This window comes from Lolium perenne, chromosome 5 (assembly GCF_019359855.2).
Source record: "Lolium perenne isolate Kyuss_39 chromosome 5, Kyuss_2.0, whole genome shotgun sequence".
Taxonomy (NCBI): domain Eukaryota; kingdom Viridiplantae; phylum Streptophyta; class Magnoliopsida; order Poales; family Poaceae; genus Lolium; species Lolium perenne.
Window position 1 is genome coordinate 13,066,698 of NC_067248.2, and position 18,604 is coordinate 13,085,301.

Genomic DNA, 18,604 nt, shown 5'->3' on the forward strand with positions numbered 1-18,604 from the left:
CTCTAATTTCATTGTAGATTTAATTTGACAAAAAAGACAATACAGGGACTTTTGCACATTCAAACTTTATTTAAAATTCAACCAGAATAGTTTTTGAAGTAATTCCAATTCTAATAAATCACAAATGATGTACTCTAATTGATTATGCAATAACATAGCCCTGTTGTTTGTATGATCATGGACTAGATCAAATAAAATGACTATGTAGTAATTTCTAGAGCATTTTAAAGTGGAATTCAAACTCAACCCTAATATGAGAGTCACCTCTCATTTAAATTTTGATCCTAAGTACTAATAACCAGGGGGAATGACTTAGGCTAATGAACCCTTGAGAATTATTACTTAGAGATTTTAATTCATTTAAATGTTAAGTTTTAAAACTATGTGAAGTGTAGCACTTCAATTAAATTGAACTCACATATAATAGATATGAAATGTTGACTTTGGGTCAACCTATATTTCATACCTTATTATTATATGAAGAGATTAAATCTTAATAAGAGGTAATGAAAAGAAATGAATTCTTTTAGGGACCTACATACCAAATTTAAGAAATAGGAATAATGAGAGGAAATTATTTTTCTTTCAAATAACGACAACTCAAATAATCCACCATGCCATGTTGGAGTGATAATAGGACTAGTGTGTGAACTCTTTGAGTGTTTCTAGTATAGTATGTGAGCTTGGTTTAGTATTTATACCTCGTATTCGTATATAGACGCTAGTAACGAGGAATACCAAGAGGAGGAGGGATACTCTCAGGAAGAAGAAGAGAACTTCGATAACTACCCAGCTCAAGGCAAGCTAACCCTTGCTGAAAACAAGTGCTTAGCTCTACAAGAGCAAAGGCCCTTCACACTTTACTTTTATGTATTACCTATCCCATGTTTTTACTTACCATTGCTCTTGCTTTTATTTCAAAGTACTTTTTGAATTATGATTCACTAGTCTGGATTAGAACAAGATCATCAAAGTTAGCCTAAGCAAATAAAGCTAGATAGCACCCCCTCATGACTAGTTGCTATTGCTAAGAACTAAAATTGACTACTCTAGATGGAAATATTTGTGAATTGAACTGAAGTGAAAGATTTTGAAGGTGAATATGACCTTCAGGAGATGGTGATTTTTGATAAAATTGATGATTGAGTTTGAATGCGATACCCTTCCAATTATACAAGTACCCCCACAATACCTGATTATGGGTAGGGCTTAACTAGAAACTTGTGTATTTTAGTATGGGTTCCCTCTGAACAAACATCATAGGGGTTACGCTGAGGCTGCCTCCGTTAAGTGTGGTTTGATGTTGAAATGAGATGAATGTACGGCCCAAGCCCTGTGCAGTTCCCGGGTTAACTGCGGTTTCCACCGGGAGGCCAAGCTCATGGGGAGAGGTGCTCATAGTAGCATATATAAGTGAAAGGTTTCGATTGATGATCCGCGTACTGTGTTACGATGATTCGGGGTTATCCTCGACGGATGAAATCAAAAGTTGTGGCACAAGAGTACAACCTCTGCAGAGTGTTAAACCTATTCGAACAGCCGTGTCCACGGTTACGGACGATTGGAAAGGCCATACTACCTCCGTTATCATTAAAATGTTTTGATTCTAGAAATGAATGGTGGATTGAAAGGTGACATTGTGGTGAACCATAATGAGTTGTGGGAATGACACTAATGTTCCCACTTGAGTTTAGTCTAGCACAGGATATAGGTTTTTTTTTTACCAAAGATTTATGAAACTAAAACTTGGTGTTATGCAAATAAAACCTAGAGCTTAGCACCCCCTTACACTTAATGAGTATTTATCTTAGAGTTAGTTTGCGAGTACTTTAAAAGTACTCATGGCTTTGCCCTGGCTATTCAAATGCCAGACTTTGAAGGAGAGCAACAGTATCAGGATGACGGACAACAGGACGTCTACGATAACTAGGATCGTCTTCTAACGTCAAGCGTTGCCTGTGGAATAGATCGTCCACTACTACTTCGCTTCCGCTACTATTTGTGATGTTGAACAATATATTCGTGTAATATTGGATCATGTGATCTATGGTTGTAAGACAATATGTGTTGTAATAAATGATGACTCTATGCTACTTACTATTATGTCTCGCAAAAACATTATTCCTGGGATTGCGATGTACGGCATAATAGGCATCTGGACTTAAAAATCCGGGTGTTGACACGTACGCAGAGGGTGGGTCGGGGGGCCGTGGTCCACCCAGAATTTCGGAAAAAAATTGGGTTACCCCTAGTCTTTGGTAAGAAAGAGGCCCAGTTTCCTGTCTGTCGATGACCGAGCGACTCCAGAGTCCAGAGAGCGACCCGAGCGGCCGACCTAGATCTGCTCCGGCGGCTGCCTCACTCAGCCTCCGGCCTCCACCCAGCTCTCCCCTCCGCCTCTGGCCCCCAGTCTGGCCTCCATATCTGCCCCCGCCGGCTCCATCCACACCAGGCCGGCGCTAAATGCAGATTTGGACGGAAAAAAGTCCACATAACCCCCATAAGTTTTGGGTTAGGGACACTAACCCCCCCTAACTATTAAGTGGGGCAAATTACCCCCCTAACTATACAAAACCGGACAAATTACCCCCCTGGCTGATAATTGCTGGTTTTGCAGGTGGTTTTGCGCCACGCTGGCAGGTTTTGCGCCACCTGGACGAGCCGGACCGCACCTGGTCGAGCCGCACCGCACTCCACCCGCCGCGTCCAGCCCGCACTCCACACGCCGCGTTGACCTCCTCCCCGTTCTTCCTCCACCCGCCGCCGGCGAAAATCCGGGCACCTCCTCGTCGAATCCTCCACCTCCTGACAGTGAACCACTGCGACCTACTGGGTACAAGTGAGCCGTATATGGACCATGGACAACTCACCCAACTGCATTTGGCAAGAACTCTAGTCCTCTCATCCTTAGTAAATCTCAAATGATGGTGCTCTTTTAATCCATAATTGACAAGTGCTTGCTTGAACTCTCTACTGTCAGTGAAGCATTGCCCAACCTCAAACTCTTTCACTTCAGCAGTCTGATCATATACTCTGTGTTTTGTCCTACTTGTTTTCACTTCTCCATCACTGTCCTCATCAAATGAAAGATTGTCATCACTGTCAAAGCAGTCACTACCCTCTTCTTCTGCTTCTTTAATATTCTCTGGAATAATAAAATCTTCTTTCACTTTAGCCCTGTCCTCTCCAAGCATTTGCCTTCTGACACTCTGTTTCAGTTCTTCTGCATACTTCCTGTAAAATAGTGCCTCATCATCATCAGCACTACTATCTCCACTATCTGCTTCGAGCAAATCATCATAGTCACTATCTGATCTGTCCTCAGCATCATCTCCTCCATTTGCACTGTCAATTTCAATTTCTTTGCCTTTGTCCTGCACCTGCAATGGTGCCCTCACAACTGGCATTTTTCTTGCTATATTTGGAACAAATGCCTACAGAAATTGCTCATCTAGATGCTCAATTTGTCTCCCTTCTTGTTGCTCATACTCCACTTGGTGTTCATGCTCCATCTTAATCTGCATTATCTCAAGTTGCTGCTGTGTCAGAACTTATTCCTCATCCTGAACTTGATGCTCTGTCACAACTTGTTGCTCATGCTGGCATTGCTGCTCTTCTTTCTCCTCTATTACCATTGCTTCTTCCTCCTCATCTGAACTAGCAAATCCGTGTCTTTCTGGACTTACTGCAAATATCTCAACAAACCCAGCTGCAACTCTTGTCACATGCTTAACCATGTTCTTCACATTACTGTCGTCATCAAGCCTGCACATGCATCTCGAATTTCTTTCATTATCAATCAGTCTCCAACTCAGAGTAGTATCCTCCAAATCCTCATCAGATATTACCAAAAATTCAAGCAAATGCAACTTCAGGACTTCTATTGACAGGTCTAAAACTTCCACTGTTGAATGCCCAATCCTTCCACCAATATAGTTCCACTCCTTCCCATCATACTCCAATTTACCACGAACATGGAATCGAACAGCAAGATGGTCCATCCTATATAAAAGACCACAATTTTTTTAATTAAAACTAAATTGGACATGTTACTGAACTTAACTGCAATTATCTTAAAAAAGCCAGCCTTTTTAATGCCAAATACAAATTTCACCTAAACTAATTTTTTTAATCAATCCAACGTTATGTCTACTCCACCAGAATCGTCCAACACAGTCCAAAATTGCAAAATCCAACACACAACCAGTAGTACATCTTCCAATTGTGTTCAAACAGCAAGATTATGAAGCACAACCAGGTTGAGACATGGGAAGGGTACAGATGTGTCATGAAGCATCGCCAGTTTCACTGAATCTTACCTGCTCGTCGACGAATTACTGCTTCCACCTCCGTCGTGATGGTCCTCCTCCGTCGTTCTGGTCCTCCTCCGCCGCTGTCTCCGAGATGAAGCCGTACATGTAGGGGTCAGAAGAAGGTTGAGGACGATGGACAAGGAAGAGCGCCGATGGCGCATTGCGGTGGCGATCGTCGTCGTCAGGAGGCGGAGGCGATCTCACCTCGTCACGTCGTCGGCGTCGTCGGGAGCAACCGCCGCTGCTCCTTTCTGCACGTCACGGAGGCGGTGGCGATCGTCGTCGTCGGGAGGCGGAGGCGATCTCACCTCGTCACGTCGTCGGCGTCGTCGGGAGCAACCGCCGCTGCTCCTTTCCGCACGACACGGAGGCGATGGCGATCGTCCTCGTCGGGAGGCGGTGGCGATCTCACCTCGTCACGCACGGCGCGGGACGAGCATTGATTGCCAGGTGCGGCTTGACCTGCTTCAGGTGCGGTGCGGCTCAACCAGTTGCCAGCGTGGCCTAAACCAGATGACATGGCGCAAAACCACCTGCAAAACCAGCAATTATCAGCCAGAGGGGGTAATTTGTCCGGTTTTGTATAGTTAGGGGGTAATTTGCCCCACTTAATAGTTAGGGGGGGTTAGCGTCCCTAACCCAAAACTTATGGGGGTTATGTGGACTTTTTTCGATTTGGACGTGGTACTATCCTCACGGTACATGACAGGTACTGGGAGCAGCGAGCTCGCTGTTGTGGTGATGCTTAAAGCGCAGTTCCAGCCAGGAAATCTCTTTCCGCTCAATTTTGGACTTCAATCTTCTCACAAGTACATCACTATGCTTGCACAAATTTATCGTCTCCTTCGTATTGCTTCTGGATAGGTACATCGTTGTAAGGACAGAGGAGCACAACACCATCTTGGATCGGTTTTTGTTGAATTGCAAGATTACTGCTCACACTTCTACGAGGCGCGCCGGTCCCATTCCATGTTCTTTTGGTATCGCATGTTCAAGGAAAATCTAGGAAGAGTGACATGTTCAATCTTGCTGATCATAAGATGTTGCTAATTCTTATTGATGTATCTGCAAAAGCTTTGTGTAATGTTGTACTATGGACAAAAGTTGAGTTCAAACTTGAAACAACATATTTTTAATTGTATATCATCGAAGTCAGTACGAAACTTAAGATTTATGTGTGCTAAAAACTATATTAGGGGATTCTAAAATTGTAGGCATATTTTAACATGTTGTAACGCACAGGTATTTTTTTATTGATCATATGTATTAAAACATCAATGTTGACAATAGATTTGCCTTATATATTATTATTTGGAAAAATTTTATCATAATTGAGAGAGTGCAAAAAAAAAAATTTATGGTGTGCCCACCCTCCAATTTGTTCCTGCGTCCGCCACTGGCTGGGGATATCCGAGTAGACCCAAACATCGTCGTTTTGACATGGTATCAAGCCCTCTCTTCGGTATGTCTACCTGATAGCGTCGAGAAGACACACTCCATTGTCGCTGCCGCTGCTAGGTCTCACCACCACCGTCGCGCACGCACCCTTCCCACCTTCGGCTTCGCGGCATCATGGCCTCATCGAGCACCAGTGGTCCGATCAACCTTGGCGCTCCGCCCTCTGAAAAACTGACGCATTCCAATTACCCGATCTGACGCGCCCAGATCCTGCTAGCCATCCACGGTGCCCAGCTCGTTGGACTCTATGATGGATCCGACGTTGCCCCAGCGAAGACGCTGGTTGAAGCTCCCGCCAACAAAGAAAAGGAACCAACCACTATTCCCAACCCCGACTATGCAACTTGGCTCGCTAGGGATCAAATTGTGCTCTCTTATATCCTCAATGGATTATCCCCCACTACGGGAGAGCTGCAGTCTGCCGACGGCCGCCAGCCGTCGGCACAGCAAGCAAGGCCGTCGGCATAGGCTGTGCCGACGGTGACCGTCAGCGTAGCGTCGTCGGCATAGTTCTGATCGGGGACTATCCAATCACCGTCGGCACAAACTGGCCGTCGGCACAGATTGCTGTGCCGACGGTTTTACCGTCGGCATAGTATTTCAAAATTTTCAAAAAAAAAAATTGAAAAAATATTCAACTTATGTTTTTTGAAAAAAAAATATTTTTTTCCAATTTCCTTCTTATTCTTTTTTTACTTGTTAATCTTTCAAGATCACACTTAGTACACCTAATCTTAGGTCAAATTGCACTTGTAGTCAAACTTCCCAGTTGGTCACCCATCCTCACACTACTCCCACCCTAGCACGCTTAACTTCTTGGTTCTCTTCGAATGAGCTTCCATGAAAGAAATGACACCTTGTTGTTAATACTACCATATCAATCATATTAACCCTTTGACCGTGATGCCACACCTCTATATTTTTGAATTCTAAACTATTACTTAAGTAAACAACAATGGATATATATAAATAATAATAATATAGAATTTAAAAAACAATTAAATGATTTTATTTTTTGTCTTTTTTATTTAATATGGAATAATTAATATCAGTAAATGCGAATTTGGCAAATAATATGTATAAATTGATCAGAAAAATGAGAGGAATACAAATATGACATCCATATCATATTTTGAACATACAAAGTTAATTTACCCAAAAATCATGAGCATTAGATCAAGTACCTATATTTTAAATCTGATTGACTTTATCGGAAATGAGGTGGGAAACGGCCTCGGCATGGCATAGTTTGCCGAAATGAGGTCATATTTGGCACGTGTGTGGGCCCTAGGATGGGAAGCAAGACCCCGGACGCGGAATTCTAATCCGACCCACGGGCGACCATCTTTTCATTTTTAGCGTGCCCAAACGGTTTTTATTTGTGAAGCAACTACATGGGGCGCATTTTAGTATAACGTGAAACCTCCGTGCGATGATAGTAGACCACCGACACACCATCTATCACATGGCATGTGCACGCGTTAGCTTTTTGGGAACCCATGCGGCTTCCGACGGTGTCCTGCCAAATCAGTTGGAAACTGACCGGATTTGAACTAGGGGTTAACTATCCATCGCTCCAGAAATTCCGGAAAAAATGTTTTTAGTTCTACGAAGCATCATTATATGTGCTAATTTTTGTCCGTTTAGTTTGTTCGCGAATGGGTGCACCCGCACACCCGGTACGGCGATACCGCATGTCCCGGGGGCCCTGTTTTGACCAGATGGCAATTTGAAAGAAGTCAAAAAATCCCACGGAGCCGCACGGGCGTCATTTTATATGTCATATTAACTATTCCGTTTGTCAAAACTGGGATACGGCAATTATTTTGAAAAACTCTTCACAAAAAGGGCTATCACGTCCGGAGTTCTATGGATTTTACGGGAAATGAGGTGGGGAACGACCTCGGCATGGCATAGTTTGCTGAAACGAGGTCATATTTGGCACGTGTATGGGCCCTAGGATGGGAAGCAAGACTCCGGGTGCGGATTTCTAATCCGACCCAAGGGCGACCATCTTTTCATTTTTAGCGTGCTCAAACGATTTTTATTTGTGAAGCAGCTACATGGGGCGCATTTTAGTATGACGTGAAACCTCCGTGCGATGATAATAGACCACCTACGCACCACCTATCACATGACATGTGCATGCGTTAGCTTTTTGGGAACCCATGCGGCTTCCAGCGGTGTCCCGCCGAATCCGCTGGAAACTGACCGGATTTGAACTAGGGCTCAACTATCTGTCGCTCCAGAAATTCCGGAAAAAATATTTTTAGTCCTAGGACGCATCATTATATCTGCTAATTTTTGTCCGTTTAGTTTGTTCATGAATGGGTGCACCCGCACACCCGGTACGGTGATACCGCATGTCCCGGGGGCCCTGTTTTGGCCATATGGCAATTTGAAAGAAGTCAAAAAATCTCACGGAGCCGTGCAGCGTCATTTTATATGTCATAGTAACTATTCCATTTGTCAAAACTTGGATACAGCAATTATTTTGAAAAATCTTTCACGAAAAGGGCTATCACGTCCGGAGTTCCATAGATTTTAGGGAAAATGAGGTGGGAAACGACCTCGGCATGGCATAGTTTTTCGAAACGAGGTCATATTTGGCACGTGTGTGGGCCCTAGGATGGGAAGTAAGACCCCGGGTGCGGAATTCTAATCCGACCCACGGGCGACCATCTTTTCATTTTTAGCGTGTCCAAACGGTTTTTATTTGTGAAGCAGCTACATGAGGCGCATTATAGTATGACGTGAAACTTCCGTGCGATGATAGTAGACCACCTACGCATCACATATCACATGACATGTGCACGCGTTAGCTTTTTGGAAACCCATGCGGCTTCCGGCGGTGTCCCGCCGAATCCGCTGGAAACTGACCGGATTTGAACTATGGCTCAACTATCTGACGCTCCAGAAATTCCGGAAAAAATATTTTTAGTTCTACGACGCATCATTATATGTGCTATTTTTTGTCCGTTTAGTTTGTTCGCGAATGGGTGCACCTGCACGCTCGGTACGGCGATACCGCATGTCCCAGGGGGCCTGTTTTGGCCAGATGGCTATTTGAACGATGTAAAAAAATCCCATGGAGCCACGTGGCGTCATTTTATATATCATAGTAACTATTCCGTTTGTCAAAACTGGGATATGACAATTATTTTGAAAAACCCTTCACGAAAAGGGCTATCACGTCCGGAGTTCTATGGATTTCAGAGGAAATTAGGTGGGAAACAGCCTCGACATGGCATAGTTTGCCGGAACGAGGTTATATTTGGCACGTGTGTGAGCCCTTGGATGGTAAGAAATACCCCGGACGCGGATTTCTAATCCGACCCACGAACGACCATTTTTTTCATTTTTGGCGTGTGTGAAAGCCATGAAACCTTGAACATTATAGCTCATTTCTAAGAAGATTTGTTTAGGTATTTGAATTATTCCATTTTTGATATTTTTCTATGATAGATCTTGTTTTTCTAAAAAAATTGATATATTATACTTATTTTTCTCAATCAGAATGATTTAGTTATGCTTTTTTGAAGACTGCCGTGGAGAAATAGAAAAAAAGCTATACCGACGGTATAATGTCTGTAGTAAAAAAAAAGAAAAAAAAATGTTGTGCCGACGGCCAGACTGGTCCTGTGCCGACGGCCAGAACTGTTCCGACGGTGGCCGTCGGCACCTCCAGCCTGTACCGACGACCAATTTAACACCGACGGCCATCCTTATCGCCGCGCTCCAGAGGCTCCTATGCCGACGGCCCCGACATTTGGCCGTCGGCACATCGTCTGACCGTCGGCGTATGGCAATTCTCCCATAGTGCCCTGAGATCATGGCGCATGTTCTCCGGATTGAGCACACCACCCCCACCTAGAAAGCGAACGAATCAATGTTCGCCTCTGTGAGTCAATCCAATATCACCAATCTATGAGTTTCCATTGACAACATGAAGAAGCTTGGCATGACCACCTTGGTGTTCCTTACGAAGATGCATCACATTGCAGATGAGCTTGCCACTGCCAGGCGTCCCGTTCCTGGAGAAGAACATGGAAGTCGTATAATCAAATCTTTTGAAGTCTGGCAGTGCCATTCTTACCGAAAACAGCTGATGTAAGCTGGGCCAAAAAAGTTGTGTGATCGATTACGGTTATACTCGGAGGTCCGCGACCCACGTAGCACTTGACTGGAAGAGTCCACCCGAGGTCCCGTTCTTGCATCGATCACCTTTTGTTTTTTGTTCGCTAGCTTCTAAACGCAGCATCACCGGCTCTCGAGGACCCAGGCTGGATATGCATATTTATGGCTCGTGCCAATGAGAACCCTGGAAGAAATAAAACTTACCAGAGGTTGCAACAAAACTTGGGCTAAGCCCTGTCCATATAGCCACTACATACTTGTGCATTGTTTCTCTAACATTTTTTTGCAAAGAAAAAAAGTTTTACCTGTATTTCAGGATTCTCAGGAAGAAGGCATTTAGAAGCTCGGAAAATCATGTGCTGCAATTAGGTTTTCCTTGAGAGTTTTTCATCGCAAAAAAAATTTAAATAAGTTTAGGGTGCTGCAAAAATAAGTCCTTACACTAGTGGAGAAGAGGCCTTTGGTCCCAAGCAAATGTCCAACTGCTGAACCAAACCGGGTCCAATGCCCCCATTGGACCCGGTTCATTTCTGCCCAGGACGACCCCACCCACTGGCGCCTGTCCTGTAGCGGCCTTTGGACCCGGTTTGTCATACAAACCGGGACTAAAGGGTCCACGCAGGGCGCGGCAGGCCGTGTCAGTCGTGGGGAACCCTTTAGTCCCGGTTTGTATGACAAACCGGGTCCAAAGGCCCCCCTCTGGCTATATAACCTTGCCCCTACCCAAGTGTGAGCCACACTTAGCCATTTTTTCACTATCTTCACAAGAGGGGTGTATTGCTTTCCTCTCTTCTTCACATGCACAAGAGGTGTTCGATGAAATGCTTAAGAGGATTTGCCACTTGAGTTTACACAAATCAAGCCACACTTAACTTGCTTTTTTCTTCTTCATCGAGGTTAACAACTTTATCCTTTTCATCTGCAATTGATAAAATGCATGTGTATATATACATCGTGATGTTCTGTAATGGTTTTGATCAGCTTAATTATATCATGCAGATGAATCGGCAATGGATGTACATTGACCGACGGTTTGACGAGTTCACTGCGGGCCTGGATAATTTTATGGCCGTGGCGGAGGCAAACAAACATGGTGGCTTCATGTATTGTCCATGTGTGGACTGCAAGAATACCGTAAATTACGCTCACTCGAGTCTCATTCACAGCCACCTTCTGCGATCCGGTTTCATGCCCAGTTACTATTGTTGGACCAAGCACGGAGAAAGAGGGGTTATGATGGAAGACAATGACGAAGAGGAAGAGGATGATGACGGTTATCCCAATTTCCCTGAATACGATGATACTGCAGAAGGCAATGAAGACAATGAAGTAGAAGATCAAGAGGCACCAGATGAGCCTGCTGATGATGATCTTGGCCGGGCCATTGCTGATGCAAGGAGAGAATGTGAAACTGAAAAGGAAAGGTTGGCCTTCGACAAGATGATAGAAGATCACAACAAATTGTTATACCCAACTTGCGAAGATGGCCATAAAAAGCTAGGCAGCACACTGGAATTGTTGCAATGGAAGGCAGAGAACAGTGTCACTGACTCAGGATTTGGAAAGTTGCTGACAATAATTAAGAGGAAGCTTCCAAGGGGTAACGAATTGCCCGCCAGTACGTACGAAGCGAAGAAGATTGTCTGACCTCTAGGATTAGATGTGCAAAAGATACATGCATGCATTAATGACTGCATCCTCAACCGCGATGAGTACGAGAATTTGGATGCATGTCCGGTGTGCACTGCATTGCGGTATAAGATCAGACGAGATGACCCTGGTGATGTTGTGGGCGAGCGCCCCAGGAAGAGGGTTCCTGCCAAGGTTATGTGGTATGCTCCTATAATACCACGGCTGAAACGCTTGTTCAGAAATATAGAGCATGCTAGGTTGTTGCGATGGCACAAAGAAGACCGTAAGAAAGACGTGATGTTGAGGCACCCTGCTGATGGCTCCCAATGGAGAAAAATCGATAGAGAGTTCCCAAACTTTGCACAGGATGCAAGGAACTTACGGTTTGGTCTAAGTACAGATGGCATGAATCCTTTTGGAGAGCAGAGCTGCAGCCATAGCACCTGGCCTGTGACTCTTTGTATATATAACCTTCCTCCTTGGTTGTGCATGAAGCGGAAGTTCATTATGATGCCAGTGCTCATACAAGGCCCGAAGCAACCCGGGAACGACATTGATGTGTACCTGAAGCCATTAGTCGAAGAACTTCTACAGCTGTGGTCCCTAGCAGGTGTACGTGTGTGGGACGAGCACAAGCAGGAGGAATTTGACCTAAGAGCGATGCTTTTTGTAACCATCAATGACTGGCCTGCTCTTGGTAACATTTCAGGACAGTCAAACAAGGGATACAATGCATGCACACACTGTTTACATGAGCTCGAAGGTGATTATTTGGAAAAAGGTCAGAAGGTCGTGTACACAGGGCATCGTCGATTTCTTAGGCTTACCCATCCCGTAAGAAAGAAAGGCAAGCATTACAACGGTGAGGCTGATCACCGGAGGAAGCCTCCCCATCGTGATGGTGTTGATATATTTGGTATGGTCAAGGATCTAGATGTAATATTTGGAAAGGGTCCTGGCGGCCGGTCTGTTCCGAATGACGATGCCGGACACGCGCCCATGTGGAAGAAGAAATCTATATTTTGGGATCTACCCTATTGGGAAGTCTTAGAGGTCCGCTCTTCAATCGATGTGATGCACGTGACGAAGAATCTTTGCGTGAACCTGCTAGGCTTTCTGGGTGTGTACGGGAAGACAAAAGATACACCAGAAGCACGGGAGGACCAGCAACGTTGGAAAGACCCCAAAAAGCTGCATGAGAGAGTTAAAGGACGTCATTTATCCAGCTACGCTCTTACAAAAGCAGAGAAGGAAATATTTTTTGAATGTCTTAGCGAGATCAAGGTCCCGTCTGGCTTCTCCTCCAATATAAAGGGAATAATAAATATGGAGAAGAAAACATTCCGTAACCTGAAATCTCATGACTGTCACGTGATAATGACACAGCTTGCTTCCGATTGCATTGAGGGGGCTTCTACGGAAAATGTTCGACTGCCCATTGTGAAGCTATGTGCATTCCTCAATGCAATTTCTCAGAAGGTAATAAATCCAGAAATTCTACCGAGGTTGCAGAATGATGTGGTCCAATGTCTCGTTAGTTTTGAGCTGGTGTTCCCACCATCCTTCTTCAATATTATGACATATCTCCTCGTTCACCTGGTCGATGAGATTTCCATTCTCGGTCCTGTGTTTCTACACAATATATTCCCCTTCGAGAGGTTCATGGGAGTCTTGAAGAAATATATTCATAACCGTGCTAGGCCAGAAGGAAGCATCTCCAAGGGCTATGGAACAGAGGAGGTCATTGAATTCTGTGTTGACTTTATTCCTGACCTTAAGCCGATTGGTGTTCCTGAATCGCGGCATGAAGGGAGACTAAGTGGAAAAGGCACGCTAGGAAGGAAATCAATGATATGTAGGGACGGGATTTCTTTGACTCAAGCACACTACACAGTTCTACAAAGTTCCACCTTGGTGGCTCCGTATATCGGTGACCACAAGAGCTTTCTACGCTCCCAGAACCCGGGGTAGTCGAACGATTGGATTAGACGTGAACACATGTCGACTTTCGGCGGTTGGTTGCAAAAACATCTCCTGAATAACAAACATATTGAAGATCAGTTGTACTTGCTGGCCCAGACACCATCTTCGACTGTAGTGACTTTCCAAGGGTACGAGATAAATGGGAATACATTTTGCACGATCGCCCAAGATAAAAAGAGCACCAACCAAAACAGTGGTGTCCGGTTTGATGCAATAATGAATGAAGGCCCAAATGACACATATTATGGTTACATAGAGGATATATGGGAACTTGACTATGGACCTTCTTTTAAGGTCCCTTTGTTTAGGTGCAAATGGGTCAACAAAACAGGAGGCGGGGTTCAGGTAGACAAGTTGTATGGAATGACAACAGTGGATCTCAACAATCTTGGGTATAGAGACGAACCATTCGTCCTAGCCAAGGATGTGGCCCAGGTTTTCTATGTGAAGGATATGTCTACCAAACCAAGAAAAAGGAAACATAAGGAAACAAATACATCAAACGATGAGCCAAAGCGCCACATAGTTCTTTCTGGAAAAAGAAACATCGTGGGAGTGGAGAACAAGACAGACATGTCAGAAGATTATAATCAGTTTGATGAAATTCCACCCTTCAGAGTGAAGATTGATCCAATCATCAAGTTAAATGATGAAGATGCTCCATGGTTACGGCCGAAGAAGATTAATTAAATGATGAAGATGCTCCATCATCAAGTTAATTGAAGAATGTTCATGGCACAAATGAGTATCTCAACATGGCAATCAATTTCCCATTTATTTTTGTGTAATCATGTAACTGTATGTAAGATATTAAAAGTGGAGATGCGCCACGGGAGATTTCCCAACCCTTTCCCCAACACTGTTAGATGAGATGTAGTCATTCAGGGGCTTGCAGGAAAAAATTCCAAGGCGCAGTTTCTGAAGATGCCGTTGGGCGTGTGCACCAACGACATCTTCGAGAAACTGCGCCACGGGAGTTTTCCCAACCCTTTCCCCAACACTGTTAGATGAGATGTAGTCGTTTAGGGGCTTGCAGGGAAAAATTCCGAGGAGCAGCTTCCGAAGATGTCGTAGGGCGTGTGCACCAACGACATCTTCGAGAAGCTGCGCCACGGGAGATTTCCCAACCCTTCCCTTCATCCATGGGAATGAAACTCTGCTTGGCTTGTTGATCTGCTTGGCAAGGCGTATCGATGCTCCTTTTATAGGCACGGCACCTCTTCTACTTTGTCTTGTTCCTTCGACAGGGCGTCGTGTGCTACATGCTTTATCTCATCGAGCAGTGCGTCCACCCATGCGTTCTTATCCTGCCGACATCTTTAGTCCCGGTTGTACCAACCAGCCGGGACTAAAGGTTACCCACACGTCCTTATCCCACCGACAGTTTTGTTAGATGACACAAAAAAGGATCTTTAGTCTCGGTTGTACCCACCAGCCGGGACTAAAGGTTACCCACACGTCCTTATCCCACCGACAGTTTTTGGCGCAACTGCGTTCCCGCCTATTTTTCTTCCCGCGCTTTCCACTGCTTCCCGCCTCCGTCCTCCCGCCATTTTTTCACTATATATATGTTGGCTTGGCCTCCATTTACATATCACATCTAGACTCATATCTGCAAACCTCATCACCAGGTCACATGGCTTCCATCGTATCTCTAACCCTCCGGGAGGCGGAGGCGCTTTGCGCGTCGAACTACCCCTGCCCGCCGGGCTACCGCGTCCCTACCGGCTGGTTGCTGAGCATCGGAGGGGTACCGGTCCCTCCTGTCCCTCTAGGTGTGGCGCGCGAGATGGCCATCACGAACCACTACTACTTCGAGCTCAAGCCAGAGCAGCGGAGGAATCCCCAGTGGCATCCCGACTACAGCCCGACTTGGGAGAGCTTCTTCATCAATCGGTGTGAGAGGGCGCTCGCCAGGCACGAGGAGGGCGGCCCGCCTCCTTCGAACTTCAACGAGGCCGGCCGTCGGCTGTGGTGGCGCGACCGAACTCTCCAGGGCGTCATGGCCCACCGTGGCCCCCGCCTGCGCTACCCTCAGTCCCAGCCCACGCGTGCTCTCCCGCCGAGGTTTGACTACCGCGACCCCGATGCCAGCGACGATGATGACGGCGACTACGATGACTACAGTGGCGAGTACTATAGGGCTAGGCACGAGTATGACTGAATGACTCGAACAGTCGAATCTGGCCATGTATCTTAATTAATTTTCACTTGAGCTAGGCACGAGTACTATAGGGCTAGGCACGAGTACTATCTGGCCATGTATCTTAATTAATTTTCAGTTGAGTTCTGTACTTTAATTCCACATGTAATCTGGCGGGAAACTTTTCTCATCATCAGCGTCTGCCACAACGACTTTATTGAAAATACAATAAAATAGATAAACAACTAGTCTAGTCGATCTACTCGTCGTCGGAGGTTGTCTCGGTCCAAATGTCGTCCCACCGAGGGTCGTTGTCGGCCCAAGTTGTATTCGGGTTATCGAGCTCGAACATGGCGACGGCCCGACGGTGGCGCCTGTTGGACCTGCGTTGTGCCCGGAGGTCAGCGAAGAACGCGGCGGTGTTGTCGACGTCGTTGGGGAACTGCGCCCTCCACCAGCTCCGGGGTGTTGTACGTGCCGAGGGTGAGCCGGAAGCCACCGGCGCGCATCTCGGCGTAGAACCTACCGTTCGGCCGCGCTCGGACGCCACGAAAGCCGGACGAGCCGCGACGGCGCGGCGGCATCCCGGCGACGAATGAACGGAGGCGACGGCGACGTGTGGTTCGCGCGCACGCGGCGCTTTATAGCACAGCGACGCGGCAAGTTTGGCGACAGGTGGCGCGGAAGCGGCGGGCGTGGCACGTGGAAGCGGCGGCGACAGTGGCGGGGAAGCGGCGGGGCGTGGCACGTGGAAGCGGGATCTACACATCGCACGGCGGTGGCGGCGGGGCGAGACACGTGTGGCGGTGGCGGTGGTGGCCAGTACATGGCGGTGGCGGTGGTGGGCAGTACACGGCGGTGGCCCGTACATGGCGGTGACGGCGGGGCGAGGCACGTGGAAGCGGCGGCGACACGTGGCACGGGGAAGGGACACGTGTGGCGGTGGCGGTGGTGGCCAGTACATGGCGGTGGTGGTGGCGGTGGTGGCCAGTACATGGCGGTGGCGGTGGTGGGCAGTACACGGCAGTGGCCCGTACATGGCGGTGACGGTGGTGGCCAGGCGGTGGCGGTGGCGACGGTGGCCAGTACACGGCGGTGGCGACGGTGGCCTGTACATGCATGGCGGTGGCGGCGGTGGACACATGTGGCAGTGCGGTGGCTTTTTTTCATTTGAAATAAGGCGGGAATGAAACTTTTTTTAAAAAAATGGCCTTTGGACCCGGTTTGTATTACAAACGGGGACTAAAGGCCTTTTTTGCGCGCGCAGCGAAAACGCAGCAAAAATGGCCTTTGGACCCGGTTTGTATTACAAACCGGGTCCAAAGGCCCTTTGGACCCGGTTGGTGCCACGAACCGGGACCAAAGGGTCCTCCACTATATAAGCCAACACTTCGTCTCCGCAGAGATCAATCCCGCGGAGACGAAGCAGTTGGACGCCGCCAGGCTGCCCGACTGCGCCGCGCCCGCCGCTCGCCGTTGCCGTGCGCCACCACCTCCGCCGCCGCGTGCACCACCGCCTCCACCGCCGCCTCCGCCCCCTCCTGCCGCCGCCTCCCTCTCCGTCCGCGCGCCACCATCTCCCGGCCCGCGCGAGCGCCCTCCCGCGTCGGCCGCCGTCCTCCTCGACCACCGCCGCCGCCCGCGCGCCACCGCCGCCGCCCGCGTGCCACCGCCGCCGCCCGCGCGCCACCGCCGCGCCTCCTCGATCGACCACCGCCGCACGACGCCGCTGCCGCCGTCCTCCTCTCCGCGGCAAGGTGAGCCCGCGCCCCGGCCCCTTTTTTTTCTAATTTGTTAGTTTAGTTAATTTTTCAATTTGTTAGTTTAGTTAATTATAAAATTTGTTAGTATAGTTGTTAATTAGTATAGTTGTTAGTATATATTGTTAGTGTGTTAGTGTGTTAGTAAATTAGTTAGTGTGTTAGTGTGTTAGTAAATTAGTTAGTGTGTTAGTAAAATTAGTTAGTTAGTGTTAGTAAAATTAGTTAGAGAAAATTTAGAAAATTAGTTAGTTAGTGTTAGTAAAATTAGTTAGAAAAAAGTTAGTAAAATTAGTTAGAAAAAGTTAGAAAAGTTACAAAATAGATTCATTTGTGTCGGCGCCGCCCCCCGCACGCGCCGACGACTTAGACCGTGGCGGTGCCGAGTCCGTAGCGGTGCCGCCGCGCGACATAGACTTAGGGTCGCGAAATAGAGAAAGAGCGAGCGAGGAGGAGCGCCGAGTCCGTGGCGGTGCCGGTACTGCCGGCGCCCCTGCCGACGCCCCCAAAACAGGGTCGTGGAACGCGGCGTTTAGTACAAAAGTAGTGAAGTTTTTTATTTAGCACAATATCATGTTTTTTATTTATATTAGTACATATATGATTTGTTTTCGTAGCTACGATGCCGCGACAGCCGCCGCGCCGTGGTCTGACTCTTCTAGAGGAGATGGAGCAGATGGGGGAGGTCCGGGACTGGGCTCCGCCGGGGTGGCACTGGGAGGTCTTAGCTTCCGGGTCGCGCACCTTGGTGCGGAATCCGGGTCCCGTTGTCGACCCGGATATTCTTTGGTGGAGGTCTTATGGGCCACGGTCGTTTCAGAGGGAGCCGGCCCCGCCGGAGGAGGTAGCTCAGCGCATTGAAGCGGAGGACCAGCACGTTCGCCGTTACATGTACGCGTTAGACAACATGTATAGGACCGGATGGAGCGTTATGCGGGGATCTCATGTTAGCTATGCTCCCGTTGTTGTTCCGTGGCTTTGGGGGCACACCCAGCGCGGCTCAGGACCCGGTCGGCGCCCTCTAGGACCCGGTCTGCGCGGTTGAGTGGTTGTAGTAGTGATTGATATGTATTAGGGTTAAATAAACATGAACCCGATCTATGTATGCATGTAACTGCAGTATCTGCTTTCAGCACTATATTATCGATCCTTAGTTAAGAACTACATATGTCACTCCA

At 47.3% G+C, this 18,604-nt stretch overlaps 1 protein-coding gene across 1 annotated transcript; it reads right to left on the reverse strand.

Moving 5' to 3' along the window:
* Positions 1 to 2,484: 2,484 nt before the first annotated feature.
* LOC127298953 (uncharacterized) lies at positions 2,485 to 4,844 on the reverse strand. The gene is made up of 2 exons (XM_051328821.2): positions 4,320 to 4,844; positions 2,485 to 4,002 (listed from the first exon to the last, which is right to left on the reverse strand). The coding sequence occupies exon 2, from the start codon at positions 3,405 to 3,407 to the stop codon at positions 2,565 to 2,567; it is 843 nt and encodes a 280-aa protein (XP_051184781.1). The 5' UTR covers positions 3,408 to 4,002; positions 4,320 to 4,844; the 3' UTR covers positions 2,485 to 2,564.
* Positions 4,845 to 18,604: the final 13,760 nt, after the last annotated feature.